This window comes from Nicotiana tabacum, chromosome 17 (genome assembly GCF_000715075.1).
Source record: "Nicotiana tabacum cultivar K326 chromosome 17, ASM71507v2, whole genome shotgun sequence".
Lineage (NCBI taxonomy): Eukaryota > Viridiplantae > Streptophyta > Magnoliopsida > Solanales > Solanaceae > Nicotiana > Nicotiana tabacum.
In genome coordinates this window covers 81526961-81547898 of record NC_134096.1, presented here as the reverse complement: position 1 = coordinate 81547898, position 20938 = coordinate 81526961, and the positions used below count along the sequence as shown (strand labels likewise).

At 37.1% G+C, this 20938-nt stretch overlaps 2 protein-coding genes across 2 annotated transcripts; one reads left to right on the top strand and one right to left on the bottom strand.

Annotated features, from left to right (window-relative positions):
* Window positions 1-424: 424 nt before the first annotated feature.
* On the bottom strand, window positions 425-13771 carry LOC107789775 (branched-chain amino acid aminotransferase 2, chloroplastic). The gene is made up of 10 exons (XM_075234545.1): window positions 13406-13771; window positions 13113-13198; window positions 11946-12123; window positions 11622-11798; window positions 11404-11535; window positions 10401-10499; window positions 9620-9736; window positions 8560-8655; window positions 865-977; window positions 425-713 (listed from the first exon to the last, which is right to left on the bottom strand). The coding sequence occupies exons 1-10, from the start codon at window positions 13544-13546 to the stop codon at window positions 596-598; spliced, it is 1257 nt and encodes a 418-aa protein (XP_075090646.1). The 5' UTR covers window positions 13547-13771; the 3' UTR covers window positions 425-595.
* Window positions 13772-18854: 5083 nt separating this feature from the next.
* LOC107789774 (uncharacterized) lies at window positions 18855-20719 on the top strand. The gene is made up of 3 exons (XM_016611643.2): window positions 18855-19214; window positions 19422-19551; window positions 19816-20719. Exons 1-3 carry the CDS (start codon window positions 19079-19081, stop codon window positions 20534-20536), a joined length of 987 nt encoding a protein of 328 aa, XP_016467129.1. The 5' UTR covers window positions 18855-19078; the 3' UTR covers window positions 20537-20719.
* The last annotated feature ends 219 nt before the right edge of the window (window positions 20720-20938 follow it).

Genomic DNA, 20938 nt, shown 5'->3' with positions numbered 1-20938 from the left:
TACCAACTTGGCAGTTTTGCAAGGTTCACCAATGTCAATGTTGGATAGTCTAATGATCAACGCTCAATCAATAGATTTCTGGGTTTGGTCTTTCTTCTTCGCAAGTTTAAACTCTTTAGAAGATGCCACACTATGCTATTCACATGCTAGTTCATTATAGGCCATATAGTATTAATTTCCCTTCATTCTACTTGCAAAAACTTATGGGATAATAAGAAATTCACTAGGAAGATCTCGAAATTCCAACTTGCTTAAATTAAGTGTCCTCTTCCAGCTTCCAGATAACCATTGGTATGTCATAACAGACGACCCAAGTTCAGAACATATTGTCCTTTGACGTTTTCTGACATAAAGTTATTTACTGTGCAACAACCAGATGACGGTGATTTTGTGAAATAACAAAATTTTACGAGTAATCAGCAAATTTTGGGTGGAAATGACTATTTATAGATGAAGGATACATATCAAATACACAGATATACTTGACAAGCATCATGGGATGAATAATCAAGATACATTCTGGATCACAAGTGTCTGAAAACTTCCAAGTTAAAATTTTTTGCACCAACAGAAAATACTACTCTTGATTGGAAGCTCACTTAAGCTCGACAATCCAACCCATCTTATCCTCTGTGAGTCCCATTTGTAGCCTAGTAAGTGCAGAGTATAATTGCTGAGACACAAGACCAACCCCATTATTTCCATATGTTACCCTGCAAAAGTAACTCCAATAAGAATTGATATCTAGTATAGATGCGCACATATTAGAATCACACATCGACACAATCAATATATACAGGAAAACATCATTTGATGCATCATCAGCTGGGTAAAACAAAACCAAACCAAAAAATATGTGTATACCTTTTCCCTTGATGAGTAATGCTACCCACAGGAGAAACAACCACTGCTGTTCCCGTACAAAAAACTTCATCAGCATCAAGCAATTCGTCCACGGACACCAGTCGTTCCTCAACCTACAAATTGACATCATGGTATCAGAATAGTAGTGATGCTGTAATACCCCCATATTTAAGTTAGGGCATACTAGTCATTTAATAGCTTAAACAAAAAAAAATAATAATAATAATAATAATAATAATAATAATAAAAAAGGATAAAGCCCAATAGGAAAGACTAAACAAGAACAGAAAAGGGGATTGAGGGAAACGAAGCCAAAGCTTCTGCCACAACTAAACCTATCGGCAAAGGTTTTAGATTCATCAAACAATCGAAACCAAATAGCAAGAAGCTTTAAAGCTTAAGTAAATTGTGGCAGGTCTCTTTCAACTAAAGAAGGGTAAGTTCTTCTCTATAGTTTTGTTTCCCTTGTTCTTTGATTTATGAAACTTCATAGGGTACTGGGAAAATTTTTTATTATGGACAGTGGTTCTATTTGGTTTAGACTTGTGCGCATATCGGGCATCATGTGGTATTAAAATCAGATGAATATGTTCTATGAAATGGTTGAAATTGATAGATTAAAGATCAATTTGAGTGAAGAACTCCTTACAGAAAATTGCTTCCATGATGACATAGTGCAATTATTTAACTTAAGCATGTTTTAGAAGTTTTTAAAAGTAATATGGAATTATGTTTTCTACAGTAAAATCTCAAAAATTTACATATGACTTAATGAGCATGATTAAGATATAGAATTGGTTTCGCACAGGCGAATCCAACTTAAAAAAAATAATTGAGAATCAACAGGAAACTCCAAGAGTTGGATATTGTAAATTAGTTACGGATTAGCCTAAACAACAAAATTGATACGAGATCGATATGATGTGATTAAAGATTGACTGAAGGAGGTCGTACAGATTGCACGAGTTGACGCTGTTGGTATTTCGGCATGAGTACTGTGAGTAGTAACCTTACCGCAATTTGTGTTCCTATAACTTGCATGATTTATACATGATTTTAAAAAAAAAAGTGTTATCGAATATTCTGAATTTGCATGTGGGACAAGTTCTTTACTTGATATGATATCGAAATATTTATTTGAGATGATTACCGTTATTTTAAATATTCTCACTGCTACTAGACATACTTTACCGTTACCGAATGAAATTACATGATTTGATAAGAACTGAAATGCCCTGTACTGTTTTAAAAATATTTTCATGTAAGTATTGACTGATTACAAAGACAAGTATAAATAGGAGACTTTGAAGGATCCTGTAGCTAACGGGAGGTAGAACTAGCATACAATTACTGATTTTTCTGGAGTAGGGACTACTATTATATTTGACTTCTTGCGAAGAGGTCCACAGTTATTACCCATTACATGATCCACTCTTAGAAACCTCCCAAACATGAATATTTGACATGAAATAGTAATTCCCGAGTTTATTATCGAATTGTTAAATTGATTTTTGTTTACAGGAAATACATAAGACTGATTATTGTTTATCGTTTTTAAATGGGCATTTTGTTGCATATTATATATGGCATGTTTTCTGACTTGTCCCCATTAAAAACGGTTGTGGTTAAGTATTATTACTCACTGATGTCACGGGCCACTTTCTTACGCTCGTCAGCGGCACCGAATAGCTCGTGCGGCGCCTGCAGTTCCCCTCGCTGCAGGCCAGCCTTTCCTTTTTCCCACGTTTTCCAAGCACGATCCTGTGCATGTGGTGAAGCTTGCCTAGGAGGCTCGCTCCAACTGTGTCGCCCGTATGATGTCTAGGCTCTTGGCCTCGACTAGCTGTGGCGTTTTTCATCTTAGGATCATAATCCATGTGCGCCCTGGGGTTGGCTAAGGACATGTCTTGTCCTTCGCCGGACACTGAGCATCGCCCTCGCGTGCACAGTCCAATCCTCAAGCTTGACACTCACCTCGTACATCTGCACCCTACTTGTGCTTCACCTGAGTAAGGCAACCTTTAGTCCTTGGCCATTGTTATGTGCTTCTTTCGTGGCATGCCCATACATGGCCCTCGCGACACACGTCCATCCCGTATAGTGCAGTGTCGCCCCACAACTGCACGTCTAGGCCAACGGACCCTTGCTCGCATGGCTGAACCCGAGCCATGCTCACAAGTCGACACATGAAGCCCCGAAGATAGGTGCTTCAAGTATCCAATCGGCACGGAGGTCTTCTTCCAATATTTCGGTAGCCCGCGGGGCATACCCGTCCCACACGTCGAGCCTCCAGCGCCCGTTTGGTGCCCAACGCTAGCCCTAAGGCATCGCACCGTCCATAGAGTTCCCAAACTCGTATGGATACCTATGACACTCCTTTGAGTTGTCCAGGCAGGCCCTTGAGGTCCCCCTCAAGGTCGCTCATTCTGTACGGCTTGGTGGCAGCACGCACGGAAGAGGCAGGTTGAGCTTTCAACACCTATACCCCCTTATATATGCTTAAAATTAAAAAGCCCAAGGTTCCTGAATAGACTTGTCTACGCTAGAGAATCAGAAGGACCTTTTCTCACCGGTTCCGAACGAAATTACAACCCCAAAATGCGGGTTGTGACATCCTCCCACACTCATTCTGTCATCGTCCCCGATGACACATCAAGGATACTTCTCAGCGCTCTCGTCCCACTTGGCATTCGGCCAGCTCTTGGGACGTACTCTTGGTGAGTACTACATTCTCAAAGTTATAGCATCGCCACATTCACGAACAAAGCTCTTTGTTTTCCAACTGCCACTTCCTCAGCAAGTACCCAATGTTCCCGGTAGTACGTCTGTACTCGCCCTATAGTCAAGAACTCTCTTAGTTCTGCTAGCACGGCTTCCCGGTCCGGTGTGCTTCGCACTTAGCCCCATCTCAATGGTCCCCGATCATTCGGCGTACCCCTTTCCAGAATGACACGTTCCAACTTGGAAATCCGCCCAATTCTGAAGCTTCGCTATTTCCTTCGAATCCGTCTCCTCACCTTGGCATTTCAGCACTAGGCCTCCCCATGACAATGGTTTGGCTCCTCTCAATGCCCTCAGGCAGTCCACAAGTCTATCCCGCAGGAAAGACACTCAAGTGATGCGATGCACGCATCCTTGGCAAGATCTCCGATGCAATCATGCCCAAAGTTTATAGTCCACAGCTCCCACTCTTTGCAATACGGTTGCTCGACCTGGCAAACATGGCCTTTTCTTGACCACCCGACTCATCGGCATATCACCACATTCAATAGAAGCACAGACTTTCGAAAGAAATTGGAGTCACCCATTTCTTTCTTCGACCAGTAGTATCGGGTTCTCGATATCTGCTTTGACGTGATCTCCGCACTAACATCCAAAATGCACTCGTCATCTCAACTGCTTTCCTTGACATCGTCATGGCATAGTATGGCCTTTATCAGCTCTGACACCACGTGTCACGGGCCGACTTTCTTACGCTCTTCAGCGGCACCGAATAGCCCGTGCGGCGCATGCAGTTCCCCTCGCTGCAGGCCAGCCTTTTCTTTTTCCCAGGTTTTCCAAGTGACCCCGACATAAATTTGGTGAGGTAGAAGAAAAAAGCTGACTTATTGTAGTAAGCTGAATTCAGAGGAATTTCTTAACATCCTACTAGCAAGAAGATAAACATATAAGTCAGAGTTATTCAAAACAAATGATGTCTACACAGGTGATTTAAGCAACAGAAAATCAATGTTCTGGTTGCTTAACTTTGAAAGATACGTCAGACATTTTGATGCTAATGTGTCTCACCTCTTTTTATTCTTTTGTGAAGATAATTTTTTATCGATGTGATGAGAAAGCCCGGCATACTAGGTGTATACGTGAAATAGTGGAATTCTAATGGCAAACATGATTCTCTATGAAGGATATTCACCACCAACACTTCCTTAAGTGCCTCACTTCATTCACATGTTCAATCCTCAATATTTATAATCTAAGTTGCTCGAACTCGGGTGCGGGTGTCCGATACGGGTGCGGATCTAGAGGTCAGATCCTTCATGATCTAAATTTAAAGATTCGAGGGTACGGATCCAGGTGCGGGGATTTGGTTAAAAATAATTCAATTATTTAAAAATAGAGTTATAAAAATATGTCTAAATTATGAGACATTATGTGAAAAACTTACAAGGTATTCCGAGAAGGAGAAAATATTGAACAAGAGTAGAATTTTAGAAGGAGATAAAAGGAAAAGGATTGACATAGAAATTTATATATACAAGGTATTCGATTTTCTTCCATATCATCCTAGCTTTTGATTTGTTTTCAAAAATCATTGTATTTGTCCCAAATTTCTCCGTTGATTTTGGTCAAAGTACCCAAAATCGGTTGACCAGATCCGACACGGATCCCACACCCACACCCACGTCGTGTCGACACGGGTGCGGCATTGAAAGTGAAGAGTCCGAGCAACTTAGTTTATAATGCTTAGTCATTGTAAAAATTATAGCTTCCCAAATATCTGAATGGACTAAAGTAAAAAGTGACTGCTCGATTATCAAGACGTCGAGGGAAATGGGAGCGGGTATGCTTACCAAGCTGACATGACTCACACTCTAGAGCTGACAAGTGAGATAAACCGGATACCATTTTCTGAAGTTTTGACAAACTGGGATGTCCCAACCGTTTATGTAATAAATCTGGTGAATCAGTAACAGGACAAGTTGTAGAAGGAAGACAAGATGTGAGTCCATGTGATTTAGCAAGGATAAGGTAATAAAGTCCGTTTGATTCACGCCCGGTACCAATAATCCGCCCCGTACTGCATTCCTGTATAAAAACATGGTCATCAAGAAATAAAACAACGCATTTAAGTGATTTGGCTAAGCGACTAACAGCTATGAGATTAAAAGGACTATTGGGAACATAAAGGACTGAATTTAAAGGTAAGGAAGGAAGTGGGCTTGCTTGACCTATTGCAGTTGCCATGGTTTGAGACCCATTGGCCATTGTGACTTTTGGAAGAGATTGAGAATACGAAATAGTAGTGAAAAGAGATTTGTTACCAGAAATATGATCTGATGCACCTGAATCAATGACCCAAAATTCAGAGGATGAAGATTGGGAGAAACAAGTCACGCTATTACCTGTTTGAACAACAGAAGCTATCTCAGACGATGTCTGCTTACATGCTTTATACTGAAGGAACTCAATATACTCTGCTAAAGAAACCATCCGACTATTCAAAGCATCGGTCCCCATGTCGCTACAATTTGTAGTAGTAGCTGAAGAAATAGCTTGAAAAACACTGTTTACAGCAGGAAAACAGAACACTGTTCTGCGCCGGAACACTGTTCACGCCGGAAACACTGTAGCTCGCGGGAAAATTCCAAAGTTGTCGGAATTTGTTGTAACCAGGATGGATAGACTCGGAATTCCTTTGTGAGCAAGCTGTCCTGAAGAAATATTTTCAAAAAATGGCCAGAAAAGTCACTGTTCACGCCGGAAAAATATAAAAGTGGCCGGAATTTGATTTGAATTAGATGGGTAGGCTCGGAATTTTGAGGAGAACACACTGTCCTGAAGAAGCTTCGCGAAAAAATGGCCGGAAAGTGGCCGGAACCCTCGCCGGAAAAGTTGTTTCCGGCGCGTGGAGGAGCGTGGCGGCTTTTCTGCCGGATAAAATTTCAAGGGGTTGGTAGTCGGAGGGTGATCTACCTGATGGTGGTGTTGGTTTTAGCACAACACCGACAGAAAGTGACTTTCACTTAGACAAGCCTTAGGTCACCGGAAAAATTACACGATGACTAAGTTCTTTCTTCCCGGTTAACGCTGGAATGACGCACAACGATCTTTTCTCACTAATGCTCTGATACCATGTGAGAAGGCACGGGAGAAAATATGTTATTGATATTGGATGATAAATACAATACAAGAGGTCCCTATTTATAGCTATACACTACAAGGAGATATTACTCCTCTTCCAATGTGGGACAAGACTACACTATACATATCTATAAACTAACACTCCCCCTCAAGCCGGTGCATACACATCATATGTACCGAGCTTGTTACACATGTAACTAATACGAGAACCAGTAAGAGACTTAGTGAAAATAGTGGAATTCTAATGGCAAACATGATTCTCTATGAAGGATATTCACCACCAACACTTCCTTAAGTGCCTCACTTCATTCACATGTTCAATCCTCAATATTTATAATCTAAGTTGCTCGAACTCGGGTGCGGGTGTCCGATACGGGTGCGGATCTAGAGGTCAGATCCTTCATGATCTAAATTTAAAGATTCGAGGGTACGGATACGGGTGCGGGGATTTGGTTAAAAATAATTCAATTATTTAAAAATAGAGTTATAAAAATATGTCTAAATTATGAGACATTATGTGGAAAACTTACAAGGTATTCCGAGAAGGAGAAAATATTGAACAAGAGTAGAATTTTAGAAGGAGATAAAAGGAAAAGGATTGACATAGAAATTTATATATACAAGGTATTCGATTTTCTTCCATATCACCCTAGCTTTTGATTTGTTTTCAAAAATCATTGTATTTGTCCCAAATTTCTCCGTTGATTTTGGTCACAGTACCCAAAATCGGTTGACCAGATCCGACACGGATCCCACACCCACACCCACGTCGTGTCGACACGGGTGCGGCATTGAAAGTGAAGAATCCGACCAACTTAGTTTATAATGCTTAGTCATTGTAAAAATTATAGCTTCCCAGGTATTAGTTTCACTGATCTCAGTTTCACTGATCTCGATTATATCGTCATTTTGATTTTGTAAAAAAACAATGCTTCAGAGCCTTCTAGACTATGGTTCATAAAAAATATAACACAATAAGTTTGAATCTTCCTTATGGGTAAAGACTAGGGGATCTTATTATGGGCTGCTCGGTAACATGTTGTGCATCCTGGGGTCTTGGATCAACAAAGGCACCTCGAAAAAAGGAAAAGAAAATGCAGAAAAGAAGAGGACCCCCTCCCTCCTGCAAATGAAAAAGAAAACTAAGAAAAAAAGGATAAAGTTCATGAACAAGTATAAGAAAAAGAAATAGTCAAGAGAGGAAGAGCGATGGCAAGGATGACTAACAGAGATGGGAGGCAAATTTATGGGAGGCAAGGTGACTAAGATGGATTAGGGGAGGCGTAGTTCCGGCACAAGGTAAAGAAGACAAAAGAGAAGACACTGATGGTAAGGGGATTGTTTTGGGGAGGGGGAGGGGGGACATGGTGACCAGATGGTTGCTGGGGTAGTTAACACTCACAGGAGGTCATTGGGAGAATGCGGATAGCTGGAGCTGAGAGGAAGAAAAAGGAAGAAGCGAATTGGGAAAAATAGATCATCAGTGATAATTGTATTGGGCCAATACTATTGGCAGATAAAATGGCCCCTTTTCATCAAACTTAGAGAGAATATCAGAGCATTTTAATACCACTAACCAGGGGCAAAATACTCCTAGAAATGGCGGAAAACAAATCTAGTTTGTAGATCCAATCCAAACTTAGTTTAGTAATTATGTGATAATTTTAATCAAGCATTGGTCAATTTCCTAAAGTCTATCAAACATCTTAATATTTTTATATGACAGTCACTAAATAAATTAAGAATGAAACTATCTACCACAAAAAATAAACAGAATTTAAACCAGCATTAGCATAAGTGCAAGCATATTATGTTGAAAACAATCTGGGGTACCTCGAATCCTTGACTAAGAGCTACATCAATTATGCTCTTTCGTGTAATACCAGGTAGAATTGTCCCTTTAATTGCAGGAGTTACTATCAGATTACCCTGGAAACATGGTATCAAATAACATAGTTGCCTTCATTAATATGACAGTTTCATATCGATTTAAGTAAAGAGATTGTTCAGAGAACTCATAGTTACATATATCCATGTGCAACAAACAAATAAATAAAATAATCCCTTGTTCCAATTTGTTTGGCATAGTTTTACACAAAGTTAAAAAGAAAATGGAATCTTAAAACTTTTGGTCTTAAAGAACATTTGTGTGGCAATAAGATTTTTGAAACTAGTGGTCTTAAACATGCCATCACATTTTTGTAGCTATAAAAGCTTCTTATTAAAGGTAAAATGAATTTTAAAATTGACTGTTTCCAAATATTGAAATATACCAATTTTTTAGGAGAGAATAACAAGGAAATAATGCTAAACAATTGGAACACAGGGAGTAATAATAATAAGTCCTATGCAAATCTTTGAGAAAGCTTAAAAAAAAGATTTTGTGTAGATAAAAGTCGAAAAAGATTTTGCACACAAGAATCCTAAGATCTCTTTTTTTGGGTGATCAGTAGAGACAATTCTTCTCTAGACTACCAGAAGATTAAATTGATTAACAAATCCACAGAATATTAGCTCACATATTAATAAGACATTATCTTCTACAAAACCAAGTCTAAGTGTAAAAATAGAACGTATGTATCAAGGGTTGAACTTTCAAATACAAGAACCAAAACTTATGAAAAGATTGTGATAACTGAAAAGCTAAGACATTACAAAAGTCCATCTATTAGCAGAAAACCCACATGTTCATAATTAAGACAAAAAGAATAAAGGTAAAAGGCATAAAAGAATTTTTTGCAAGAACATATTCAGAAAGAAATTTTTTGTCTTCTCTATCGAAAATAAAGTTCTTATGTCATTGGTTACTTCTACAAAACCAGTATCACATTCTCATTCAGGCACCACAAAATATCTTACAAGGAGGACACGGAGTATTGGCCTAACTTTATACCTTCACAATAAAGACATTGCAAGAGGAAACCTCTTCTAGGTATCTTTTCTGAACACTATCGAGGTACAAAACATCGGAATAGCCTTTTGCTTTAGCAGCACTCTGTGCCTTCAGAACCTACAGTTAAAACCCAAAGATGAAAATAAATCATCAAGGATGGCAAACTTGATAAAATATCAACAATTAGTGAACTGTGCAAGTAGCATTTCTTCCCATGAATCCATCTCGCTCCTTAAGCCGAGGGTCTATCGGAAACGGTCTATCTCCCTTTAAAGGGTAGGGGTAAGGCTGCGTACCCACTACCCTCCCCAGACCCCTAGTATGGGATTATGCTGGGTTTATTGTTGTTGTTGTTGAATCCATCTCGCATTTCTTTTTACATATGTGTAGGCAAAAACTAGATTAATGTTCTTCACCTTTGATACATGTGAAGTAATGACATGAAGTGTAGTCCAAAATACATGAAGGAACTCCAGTTAGGTCAATTGCGTAAGAATTCAAACAATTCTTAGAAAATGACTTCACAAACTTGTTAAGAGAGATATCGAAGTGTAAGGGGAAAACTAATTGCAAAATATTTGATCATATCTTTGTGAAATACAAAAAGATGAGGATGACATAAAGAAGCTCAAGTGGGAACTCATGGTTGTTAATTCTTGTGAATCTCTATGAAGAAAATGTAACTAAGGGCTAAGGCTACAATTAAGGCGTTTGGCAGATAAATTTGTGCTTTACTCAAACAAATATTCTAATAAACTAAAGCTCCACAAGGATAGCTTACTGCAGCATAATTTCCAACAGTCTTGACGCCTCCGGTACCACCAGGGGTTGCGCGGTGCATTTCAGTCTCAACTACCAAATTTATTGGTGCCAAACCTTCCTGCGGACAAAGAAAAAAGGGAAACAGATGAGCAGAGAGAGGGACCTGCCATATAACATGATTATCAAAAGGTTTGAAAAATAAGCATGATTGTTGTAAAATTTTCATGTTTATTTTTCAAACCTTTTGATAATAAACAACAAAACTACAATCCTCCAGTCCTTTCTAAATTCTGGACCATGGACACCATCCTCTTTTGTGTTTTAGGTTGTGAGATTGTCTTGCAGTCAATTTTTTTTTACATTCGTACAACTTTTCAAAAGATTTAAAAAAATAGTAACTTATTTTTACTTTTGTATAAGTATCTAAGTTGTTCCAGTAACTGCTGTTGAGATACCTCCCCTTTTCTCAGTCCCAAATTATTTGCTAAAATCCATCATGTCAAGGACTTATATACCACACTCAAAGTTTCAAGATCTCATAGCTAGTTGAAGGTATTCCAATGACTAATGAGATATATCATAGTAAAAGTTAACTATTTTGATATAACTTACACTCCGACATTGTAACTCTATCTTTTCTCATGATACTCAGTCAGCAATTATCAAACTAACGAAGACAGTTTAACTACATTTCAAAAATTTAATAGTCTGAGCTGTACTTCGAATATTGACATGCAGAAGCTAGTTTTTTTATAGGCAGAAGCAAGCACTAAAAAGAGAAGATACACTGAGACCAGACTGATATTGTAACTCTAGCTTTTCTCATGATGCTCACTTAGCAATTATCAAATAAAAAAGATAGTTTAACTACATATCAAACATTTAATAGTCTGAGCTGTATTTCAAATATTGACATGCAGAAACTAGAGTCTTTATTGGCAGAAGCAAGCACTAAAAGGAGAAGGTACACTAAAACCAGTAATAAGCATGGATCAGAAAAACCAAGGATCCAGAAAAAATACCTTGAAATAATTTCCAACAGGAGATACATAAATCAGAAATGTGTACTCAGGAGCCGGTGCAAGACCAAGGACAGCTCCACTCCCCATAAGCAGAGGTCTTATGTACAATGAACCTTTTCCTGGAGGAGGAATCTGAAGTAAGCAAAGAAAAAAGGATTTAGTGGGCGCACGAGTCACTCAATAACATAATTTTTAATTGAAGAGAAGTAACACATTACCCATCTTTCATTTGCTAAAACAGTGGCTTTTACTGCTTCCACAAACTGTTCAACAGACGGTGAAGGCATACACATGCGTTCAGCACCCATCTTCAAGCGCATTGCATTTTCCTCAGGTCGAAACAACAATATATTGCCATCATGTTTTCGATATGCTTTTAAACCTTCGAACAATCCCTGTTAATATTTCCAATAGAATTTTTAGTGACTCTGACACATGAAGTGAATCAGTAACCATTCAAATGAGTAACAAAGAAGAAATATATTTAAGAATAAGAAAGGTTTCGTGAGATACTGTCATAATACAAAAGGATAAAAACTAACCTGTCCATAATTTAATATTCCAGCAGATGGGCTCAATTCAATGTTACCGAAACGCTGTAATTCACCCTTAGAAAAGTTTTCACCTTGCGAACATTTCATGACATACATATAATCAGTAGGCATAAAGCCAAACCCAAGGTTGTCCCAATCAATGTCGGCCAATTCAGATGTTATGTTGCTGTTATAAAAACAAAGATCTTATCAGTTATGTGGAAAGCAATATACAAGTAATGCAAAAGATGTAGAGCCACTTCACAGATCGTCTGTAAATTAAATAACTGTATGACCCACATGGAAACTGCATTTGACTAAGTCCGCGAGCTCTACCAAGAAGTTTTTTTTTCTCTTTTTAATTGATGCATTCTGATGGTACTTGCATTGGAGGAAGTAATCACTTCCCTTTCACACTGTAAATAGCATTCCATGACACCGTTGTCCTTCAGATAATTGATTAATATGTTAAGGCATTTCTGTTCTTCAAAAACGTATAATCTTAGACATCTAGAATGACTAGCCTATGATGCTAGAGTTTTAAGGTTAAGGAAACTAAGTAGAATGTTTTAAGATCAAGCCCCCTGAAAGTAAAAGAATTTTTTTTTATCAAGCCCCTGAAAGTATAAGATTCTATGCAAGTTTGTTCAGGTCATGTGTCACTAGTTCATAGTAGTGAGCATTTTTTTCATAAGTTGATAGCTTAATTACTACCACCACTGGTTGTGTGAAAGGACAAGAAAATAGTTACTAACATATTCCAAGTTCAATCTCTCTCTCTAAAATAAATCATGAGTATAGAAGAAGGCAAAAGTGGCAAAAGAGAAGTAGCATCATTGTGTAATTTTTGTTGTCACCTAAATGCAGCTGAGAGCAGAACGGTCCTAAAAGTTTCTACATGTTGCCAGGTTCTGCTCAATGTAGGTACCTAAATGCAGATGGGGAACAGACAAGACCAAAAAGATCTCTAAATTCTCTATCAACAATTTGTCACATGAACCTGATTCTATTTCCTTAATCTAGAGTATTCTACGGTCATGCACCATTAAAAAGTAGTAATTGCCAATTACACACACGATACAACACAATTAGGATTCAGTATATATGCTTTAAGAGCAGGACATCTGAATACTAAAATTAAAAGAAATAGAAGCCGACAGAAAAAAGCAAAAATACCTTGCCGGAGATGCCACACGAAGTGTATTTCCATTGTTTATGGCGTTATCATTAATGCAAGAAGCATAATGCGACTGCTTCTGAAGCTGCAATACAAATTTCAACACACAAAATTAACCAAATCTACACGAATGAGCCAATCTAAACACAAACCATAGGCATGCACGGATTTATGTAGCCACGTACACATTAGCTAACAACAAACAAACACGTATCCATTAACCATCAACAAGTTCAATCGAAACCCACGAGTAAACGACATTTCAATAGCTGAGAAGAAAAGAAAAAAGAACCTTGAGAGGAAGAGGACAAAAGTGGTGTTTATCGGTGACAGGAGGAGGAAGAAGCTTAATAGCACTTCGTGATGGAGCAAGAAGGTGGTGATGGTGGCCGGGATTAGGCTGAAGGCCGGCGAACACGGCGGCGCTCTCCATTTATTATCCTTGTGTTATCTCTATGCACGGCCTCCTTGCTCCGGCGTTGAAAATTAACAGATGTATTTTGGTAAAGACTGTTATAAAAAAATGTGTCTGCTGTTATATTTGGTGACTTATGCTTTTTACATATCTATCCAATATTGACTAGACCACGCCAATCATAAAAATTAATTCGTAGTATGGTTTATTAAACCCTAGTTTGAATATGCTAAATGTACAACGAGTGGATCAGGCCGTTCCTTAAAAAGCTAATAATTGTAACATGTTAAGTCTATAGCATTTATTTATTTATTTATTTGTTGGGAATAGGCGTCGGTTAGCCTGTGGGGGTCCATCTTTAAGTGAACCGGATCACCAGATGCTTCAGCGGGCCAACTGGGGATTATGGGCCTTTTACAGTCACAGGCCCACTGTAAAGGCCCAATACTACTTTCTACCTAATAAGCTAGCGATACAGTGTTTTTCCATAGATTAAAGTCAAATAATTAAAACTCATGTTTACTGTCTTAAGCATTGGAATGGCTGACATCTCATGCTTTAAAGCTTAGCTCTTTTGTTATACTTAGTTGTGTGTTCCAATTTCATTGTATTCATAAAAATGATTTTTGTACCGAAAAGTAGAATGAAATAACTTGTACCAAAAGATTGAATCCCATATATTCATATAAACTATTTGCAAAAATAAAATCAAACAAGCAAAGCGAGCCTGATTCTGAATTGGTGTTGTAGTTGTAGAAAGCCATACCATTGCTAGTCCAGTCTCTCAATCCAAATGACCTAAGGGTGGACTTAGCTACTGTCAAGTGTAAAGTTTTATTGGGGTTTCCCCTTGGACAACCCACCACAATGCCAGCCCTCAATCTCCACCAAACGCAAATGTATATTTTTAGTTGCTCCCAAAAATAATAATTGATAAAATATATATTTTTGTATATATATATAGCTAATACAATTAATTTCGATCAACCGACCAAAATTATATATGTTGCCCAATAGATCATTAGTAAATATTTTTTCCATGTCATAACTAGGGATTACCATGTTCTGTCTATCTAATTTTATCATTATCTTTTTGTTTATACTTAATATTTCACGTTAATTCTTCCATGCATCATTTTTTTTTTTCTTCTCATTATTTACTTTTCTTGTGTTTCCATGTTTTCTTGTCTTTCCATCAATGAACACAAGCTTGTATAATTCTTTTCATAAACCTCCGTAATATTATTGGCGCTAATCGACATCAATATTTAGGCTTTTGAGATAAAGAAGAGAAATAAAATAATATTGTGAGCTTGGAAAAGTCCACTCTAGTCATTACATTAGAAGAGAATGAGCTGTAGGGCTTGTGATACTCAAATTTCAGGTAGGCCCAAAAAACCACTAGAAAACAAAATAGAGAAAAACACAGGTATCTCATAGAGTCGTAGAGAGATATTGCGCTTAAGAAATTAAAGGTGTATGAACACCAATAGGAGGTCATATCTGAGGACTGAATTTAGAAGATGAAATTGCAACAAGTCAAAGGTGGTTTTTTATTTTATCGTTTACCTAGAAATGGCTGTTGAATTTCACAGTCTTTCCTTATTTTGGTAAGTGTTTTTCATATAACAACTAGTTCATAAAAATAAGTGATTCCGGAAATTAAACCATTGTTAAAAGAAGATACAGATTTTTTCAACACGGAAAGAAGGAAACGGTCCACGCAGTAGGCCACCACCATAAATTCTCTCTCATGTTTGAGACATTCTTATCCAGTGTCTTTCAGTATGGAAACCCTAATTATTGATTACTTTTAGGATGGACTTTTCCGACTCCTTTGTGTGTACTGTTGGTAGAATGCATTATACAGCTTCTTCTCCATTGCTTTATAGCTGCACTCTAGGTGTTACTTGACTTCTTCCCTTGATAATATATGTATATATATATATATATACTTTAGAAAGGAAAGAATTGACGTTATGCAAAAGAAGTTGCTACTTGCTACTAAACCCATATTTGTTTTGAGAGGCATTAAGAAATTTGCAGTTACTTTTATATAATATGGTGATTTGATTAAGATAATTACTCAAAATTGTGGCTATATAGAGGGAAACCAAGGTACGAGTCTTAAGACTCTGATTAAACATCCAGACTAAAAATTATTCTAGGAAAACTAAGTACGAGTCGTAAGACAATTAAATAGTTCTGGATTATAATTCTTTGAAAAATAAAAGTTAGTATAGTGACAATTTGATGGCAATACTTTTCATCCTCCGCATTTGACATAGTCGTATTACTCTTTGAGAGTAGTTTAGTTTTTTGCAAAAGTTGAAAACTTTTTTTTGGTCTATTGATTGAAGAGTAGTTTTATTTACAAAATTGAAAAGTTTCGAAATTTTTAACCAAACGCCACCTAATGTTTTTCTTGTGTTAAATTGAAGATAAACATCACGCCGACGCACGGTGCGGGTAAGCCAATTTTATTTTTTGGTAGCCTTGAGTTCTTTATTTTATATTTTTATGTTGAAAAAGATGGATCCCTTTTTACTATTGAAGTTTAAAACTTGAAAGCTGAAGGCAACGTCCAAGAAACAACAGCAACAATAAGAAAATAGGGGCAGCGGTCAATTTAGGTGACGGCAATTCAGGCACAAGATGTGATAGTGGACAGTATTTTAATCCTAAATTCCTTTTCGCCTCTTCTAACTAAGATATGGTCATGCTAATATACATGATTATTGAAATATCTTCCTTCGATTATCTTGTCTCAGATTATTATTGTTCCTAAAATAGACCCTTGATAGAGGTCAATTAGCAATTGTTTCTTAATTTGTTTCCTTGTATGTGTACTTAATGCAGGGGTGTACACGGATCGGGTTGATACGATTTTTATCAAAACTAAACCAAACCAACTATTTCGATTTGGTTTGGTTCGGTTTTGTCGGGGTTTTCGAATTTTTTTATTACATGAATATTATTTCAATCTTACTTTGTTAAATTTTTGATAATTAAATATATGTTTAGTAAAAATTTAAAAAATTGACTAACATATGATTAATTAATATATTCTTATGGGAGAATTTTCTTAGTAACATATGATTGTCATTTCTTATTAGTTGATACCTCATGGGAACTTTAAGAACCAAAATGGAGTCATGAAGCTTTAATTATTGAAGCGCTCCCAACGGTCTGTTCCGAGTTCATTTAGATCTGATTATAAATTATGTTTCAAGAAAGATCTGGTGTAGTTTTATACGGATATTGTTAGGAGATAGAGTAAAAATTGAAGTAAGTTCTTACGAGCGTATAATTTATCGACTCCACCACAAAGATTTGAAGGATTAATTTTTCAACTTCACCATTCCTTTCGTGGGAATACAATTCGAGATGAATAATTTCAAGAAACTTATTTTCTTCCAAGAAATAGATTCAGAATTAAGGTAAGGAATGAGAAATATGAAAATAAGAGCTTGGGTTCATAAAATTTATGAAAAATGTGAAGGCCCTTTCAATTCTCTTTCTAGTATAGTTCCTCCATAAGAACACTGAACGCCCAGCTTCGCAGAGCGGCTCTCTCCCCGGCCCACAACATAGTGTGGAATCTGGATCCTTTCATCGAGCACCATTTCTTTTAGATAGAAAGGTGTTCTGACTCTATTGGATCAAGTCATAATCTAAGCCTTCTACTAGTAGACTACTATGGAGAGACTAAGTATATATAAAAATTATATACTTATATGTCGGTTTGGTTCGGATTGTTTTTAATCAATATCAAACCAAATCTAATCGGGGTTTTAATCGGTTTGATTTGACTTTTCGATTTGGTGCGGTTTTTCGATTCAGTTTGTACACCCCTACTTATGCGTGTGTGATCCGTGGTTAAATCGCAGGAGCGCCAAAAGTTCAAAATTTAAGATACTACAGCATATATTTTACTCTCATAATTGGTATCGTGATGATGTGTGGACAACACTGTATCATTAGCTTATTAGGCTTGTCTCTCAAGCTTGAGATACAAATGCTACTCTACCAGTTGTGTTACTAATCACATCAATTTGTAATTGTATAGCTAGGTTGACGCACGTTGAGTCGTGCCATATGTCTAGCTAAGGCCCTCTAATTAACCCTCAACAATTCATAGGGACAAAAAAGGACTTTGCGAGCAATGTCCCTCCTATCGAACAAGGAATCTTCCAACTAGAATTTGACGGCGGCGGACCAAAACGACCTCAAGTTAGAGAGGGAATTGAACATTACTATTTGGCCCCAAAAGATATCGGAGAAAATGAAAACTGATAATAGAGGAAAATTTGCGTGAAGATCACAGCTAATTATGACTTAATGAATAGTAGGGAAAATAACACATGTAATTTAAGTCGGAACCAACGGGTTTGTCGACAGTTCTCCACCTTTTCGATCTCTTCGATACTTGAATCTTCGTATTTTGATTCAATTTCACAGAGGGGGATCTGCACTTAAGGGATTGAGGACCTGAGGTGCTGGATGGTAATTTTGAGATCTAGAGGCACACAAAAGGAAAAGAAAACAGGAGGAGGAAAACTTTGTAATAGCTAGATTATATTGTACATAGAAACCTACCTTTTTCAGCCTTTTGGTTAGGATCAAGAAATAAGAAGGTCGGAATAGAACATCCACAGTTCATAGTTTTAAAATGATTTTTAAGTAATAATCTTTGAAATTGAGCTTGCCGGAAATGCTTTTTGTTGATGTAGAAAATGCTAGACCGTGGTATCATTTATCCCCACACTACCCTCCCCAGACCCATTTGCGGAAACTCACTAGATTTGTTGTTGTTGTTGTGGTATCATTTGTCAAGGAACATAAGAAGGGAGTATATATAATTGAAGTCATAAAATTTGAGGTAATATATTTTCTAAGTTTCGAGCTAATTAACTTTGTAAATTTTTTTAAACTTTTCAAATATTGCTAATATGATATAAAAGCGATAAATTACCATCTTAAATTTCCACACATAGGACGAATGTGGCACAGTACTTCTTAATTGATTATGCATATATACACTGCTATGTTTGTATATACTATGTTCTAAATGTCCAAGTATACACATCAATAAATGAACGTTCAAGATCTAACTTTAAGGATTTTGATAATTCGTATGTGTATCAGAGAGCGAGAGAATACTATGTGTGTGGGAGTGTGAAAAGTAGGTGGATGATGAATTGCATGATGATATATAAGATTCCGAACTAATTAAGTAAGACAATGAGAAAACATTTGATTCACTCTTCTGGCATTCAAATTGCCCTATTATTTTAATATCTTAATAAAAGACTACTACTATAGCTTTTTCCAATCCTACTTTTTAGAAAAAGCCGCTAATCATTCCCATCCCTATGTCTCTCCTTCTCCAGCTATTACAGTCTCCTTATTCTTTAATTTAATATACTTACCCTCACTCTCTCTCCCCTTGAGCTTCTATCTATCTCTCTATATATATAAACAGATGTGATAGTAATTAATATTTTCAGAGAGAAGCTTCAGCGCCTGCCACTAAACGATTGAGATCGAATGGGTAGAGCTCCTTGCTGTGACAAAGCCAACGTGAAGAGAGGACCATGGTCACCTGAAGAAGATGCCAAGCTCAAGTCCTATATCCAGCAACATGGCACTGGTGGTAACTGGATCACCCTTCCTCAGAAAGTTGGTTAGTAATCCTTGCACTCCTATATATGCCATGCCAAAATTCCAAGATATGATCTTGCTTCTCTCCGAATAATTAATTTGAGCTCAAAGGTTTAGTTTTTACTTACACATTTAGGATCGGGAAAAGGAAAGGGAGAAAAGGGTGAATTTCATCTTAGTGGTGAGCTTTAAAGTTTATATTTCATCTTGTTTTTTATCTCTTAATTAGGTCTCAAGAGATGCGGGAAGAGTTGTCGGCTTAGATGGCTGAATTACCTCCGACCAAACATCAAGCACGGGGAGTTCACTGAGGAGGAAGACAACATAATATGCAGTCTCTATCTAAGTATTGGCAGCAGGTAATAATTAGTCAATAACTTGTCGATCCTATGCATTACTCATTTCAGTTTTTAGGGTTACGCTCGAGGCTATTGTATTTATTATTCTTTGATCCTTTGTGTTAGTACTTCTCTAAGTCTATTTTTTGATCAATAATTAATAATATTTGATCAATAATTAATAATAGTATAATTTTTAGACGAAGCTTCGCCCTTGCTTCTCTTTGCTAATTTAATTAAGAGTCTTGATAGTCGTTAACATGTTAAACTTTTTCAATATCATAGGTGGTCAATTATAGCTGCTCAATTACCTGGACGAACGGACAATGATATCAAGAACTACTGGAATACAAAGCTGAAGAAAAAACTACTAGGCAAACAGCGAAAGGATCATCGGCCTCGGACAGGATACCATCATAATAATAAGCTAGAGATGATGAAGGAAAACGAGAATTTCTTTGCTAATCCAGATATAAATGCATATTATTCTTGGCCTCCCCAATCACTACTATTCTCTACACTAATTGCTCCACAAAGTGACCTGGCAGAAAGCAGTGCAAACACCCACAATTTTCAGTATTCCCTTGATCAGGTTTATTTCTGCCAAGATCAACTGTGCCAAAGCTCGACAAATCAGCTTGCCTCTATTAATCCTCTTAATATCAATACATGTGATTCTTCAGTGACAAGCAGCTATTACCCCAGCATTATTAATGGAGTTAGCAACAACAGTTTCCAAGAGTATAATAATTACGTTCCCGTTGGCCTGTCCGATAACGTGCTTAACAGTACTTCTAGTCATTCTCAACAAATGGATAAAAGTGTATTGGAAATGGTCAATAGCCGCACTATTAGCACTACATCACCAGATATTAGTACAGGCTGGGAAGAGTTGAGCCCTTTAATTGTTTACCCTCCATCAGTATCCTGTTCTGAAACCCAGCAAGAAATATCACCCTATTATGTACTTGAAGAGTCAAGATACTTGGGGTTGTTGAAGCAGTGATTATAATCTTAGCCATATATGTAACTGTAAACATATGAATTACGAAATTTGCGTTTACAGTAACTTTTTCTAGTTTCAGTCGAGTTTTCAGTGTGCCTTTTCACTGAACCTTGGAGATATGTTTGGTTTCTATTATCACTTTCATCGTTACTACATTATAAAATTCTTTGTATTTGCTCGATGTGTGCATATATTTTGTTATACGTGCTATGGTTTTCATAGACTGCTTTTGTACCTTCTCATGTGGTTGTTGTGAGTGTGGAATCCTAGAGATAGAGACCTGCAGTGCTAGTTTACATGTATGTACTTATATATCGCAAGGTCCTTTTCAATACTTGAGTTTTTGGGATATATATGTATACGGATTGATATTTGATAAATTAATAAGCTGACATATAGTTC

Excerpts from the sequence above, each read along its gene's own strand:
- LOC107789775 (XM_075234545.1), bottom strand. The coding sequence starts at position 13,546 with ATGGAGAGCGCCGCCGTGTTCGCCGGCCTTCAGCCTAATCCCGGCCAC. Across the intron at positions 11,536-11,621 it reads TTTTAGCAAATGAAAGATGG|ATTCCTCCTCCAGGAAAAGG; the intron begins GTAATGTGTTAC and ends TGCTTACTTCAG. Across the intron at positions 978-8,559 it reads CTCTTAGTCAAGGATTCGAG|GTTGAGGAACGACTGGTGTC; the intron begins GTACCCCAGATT and ends GTCAATTTGTAG.
- LOC107789774 (XM_016611643.2), top strand. The coding sequence starts at position 19,079 with ATGGGTAGAGCTCCTTGCTGTGACAAAGCCAACGTGAAGAGAGGACCA. Across the intron at positions 19,215-19,421 it reads CACCCTTCCTCAGAAAGTTG|GTCTCAAGAGATGCGGGAAG; the intron begins GTTAGTAATCCT and ends TCTCTTAATTAG. Across the intron at positions 19,552-19,815 it reads TATCTAAGTATTGGCAGCAG|GTGGTCAATTATAGCTGCTC; the intron begins GTAATAATTAGT and ends TCAATATCATAG.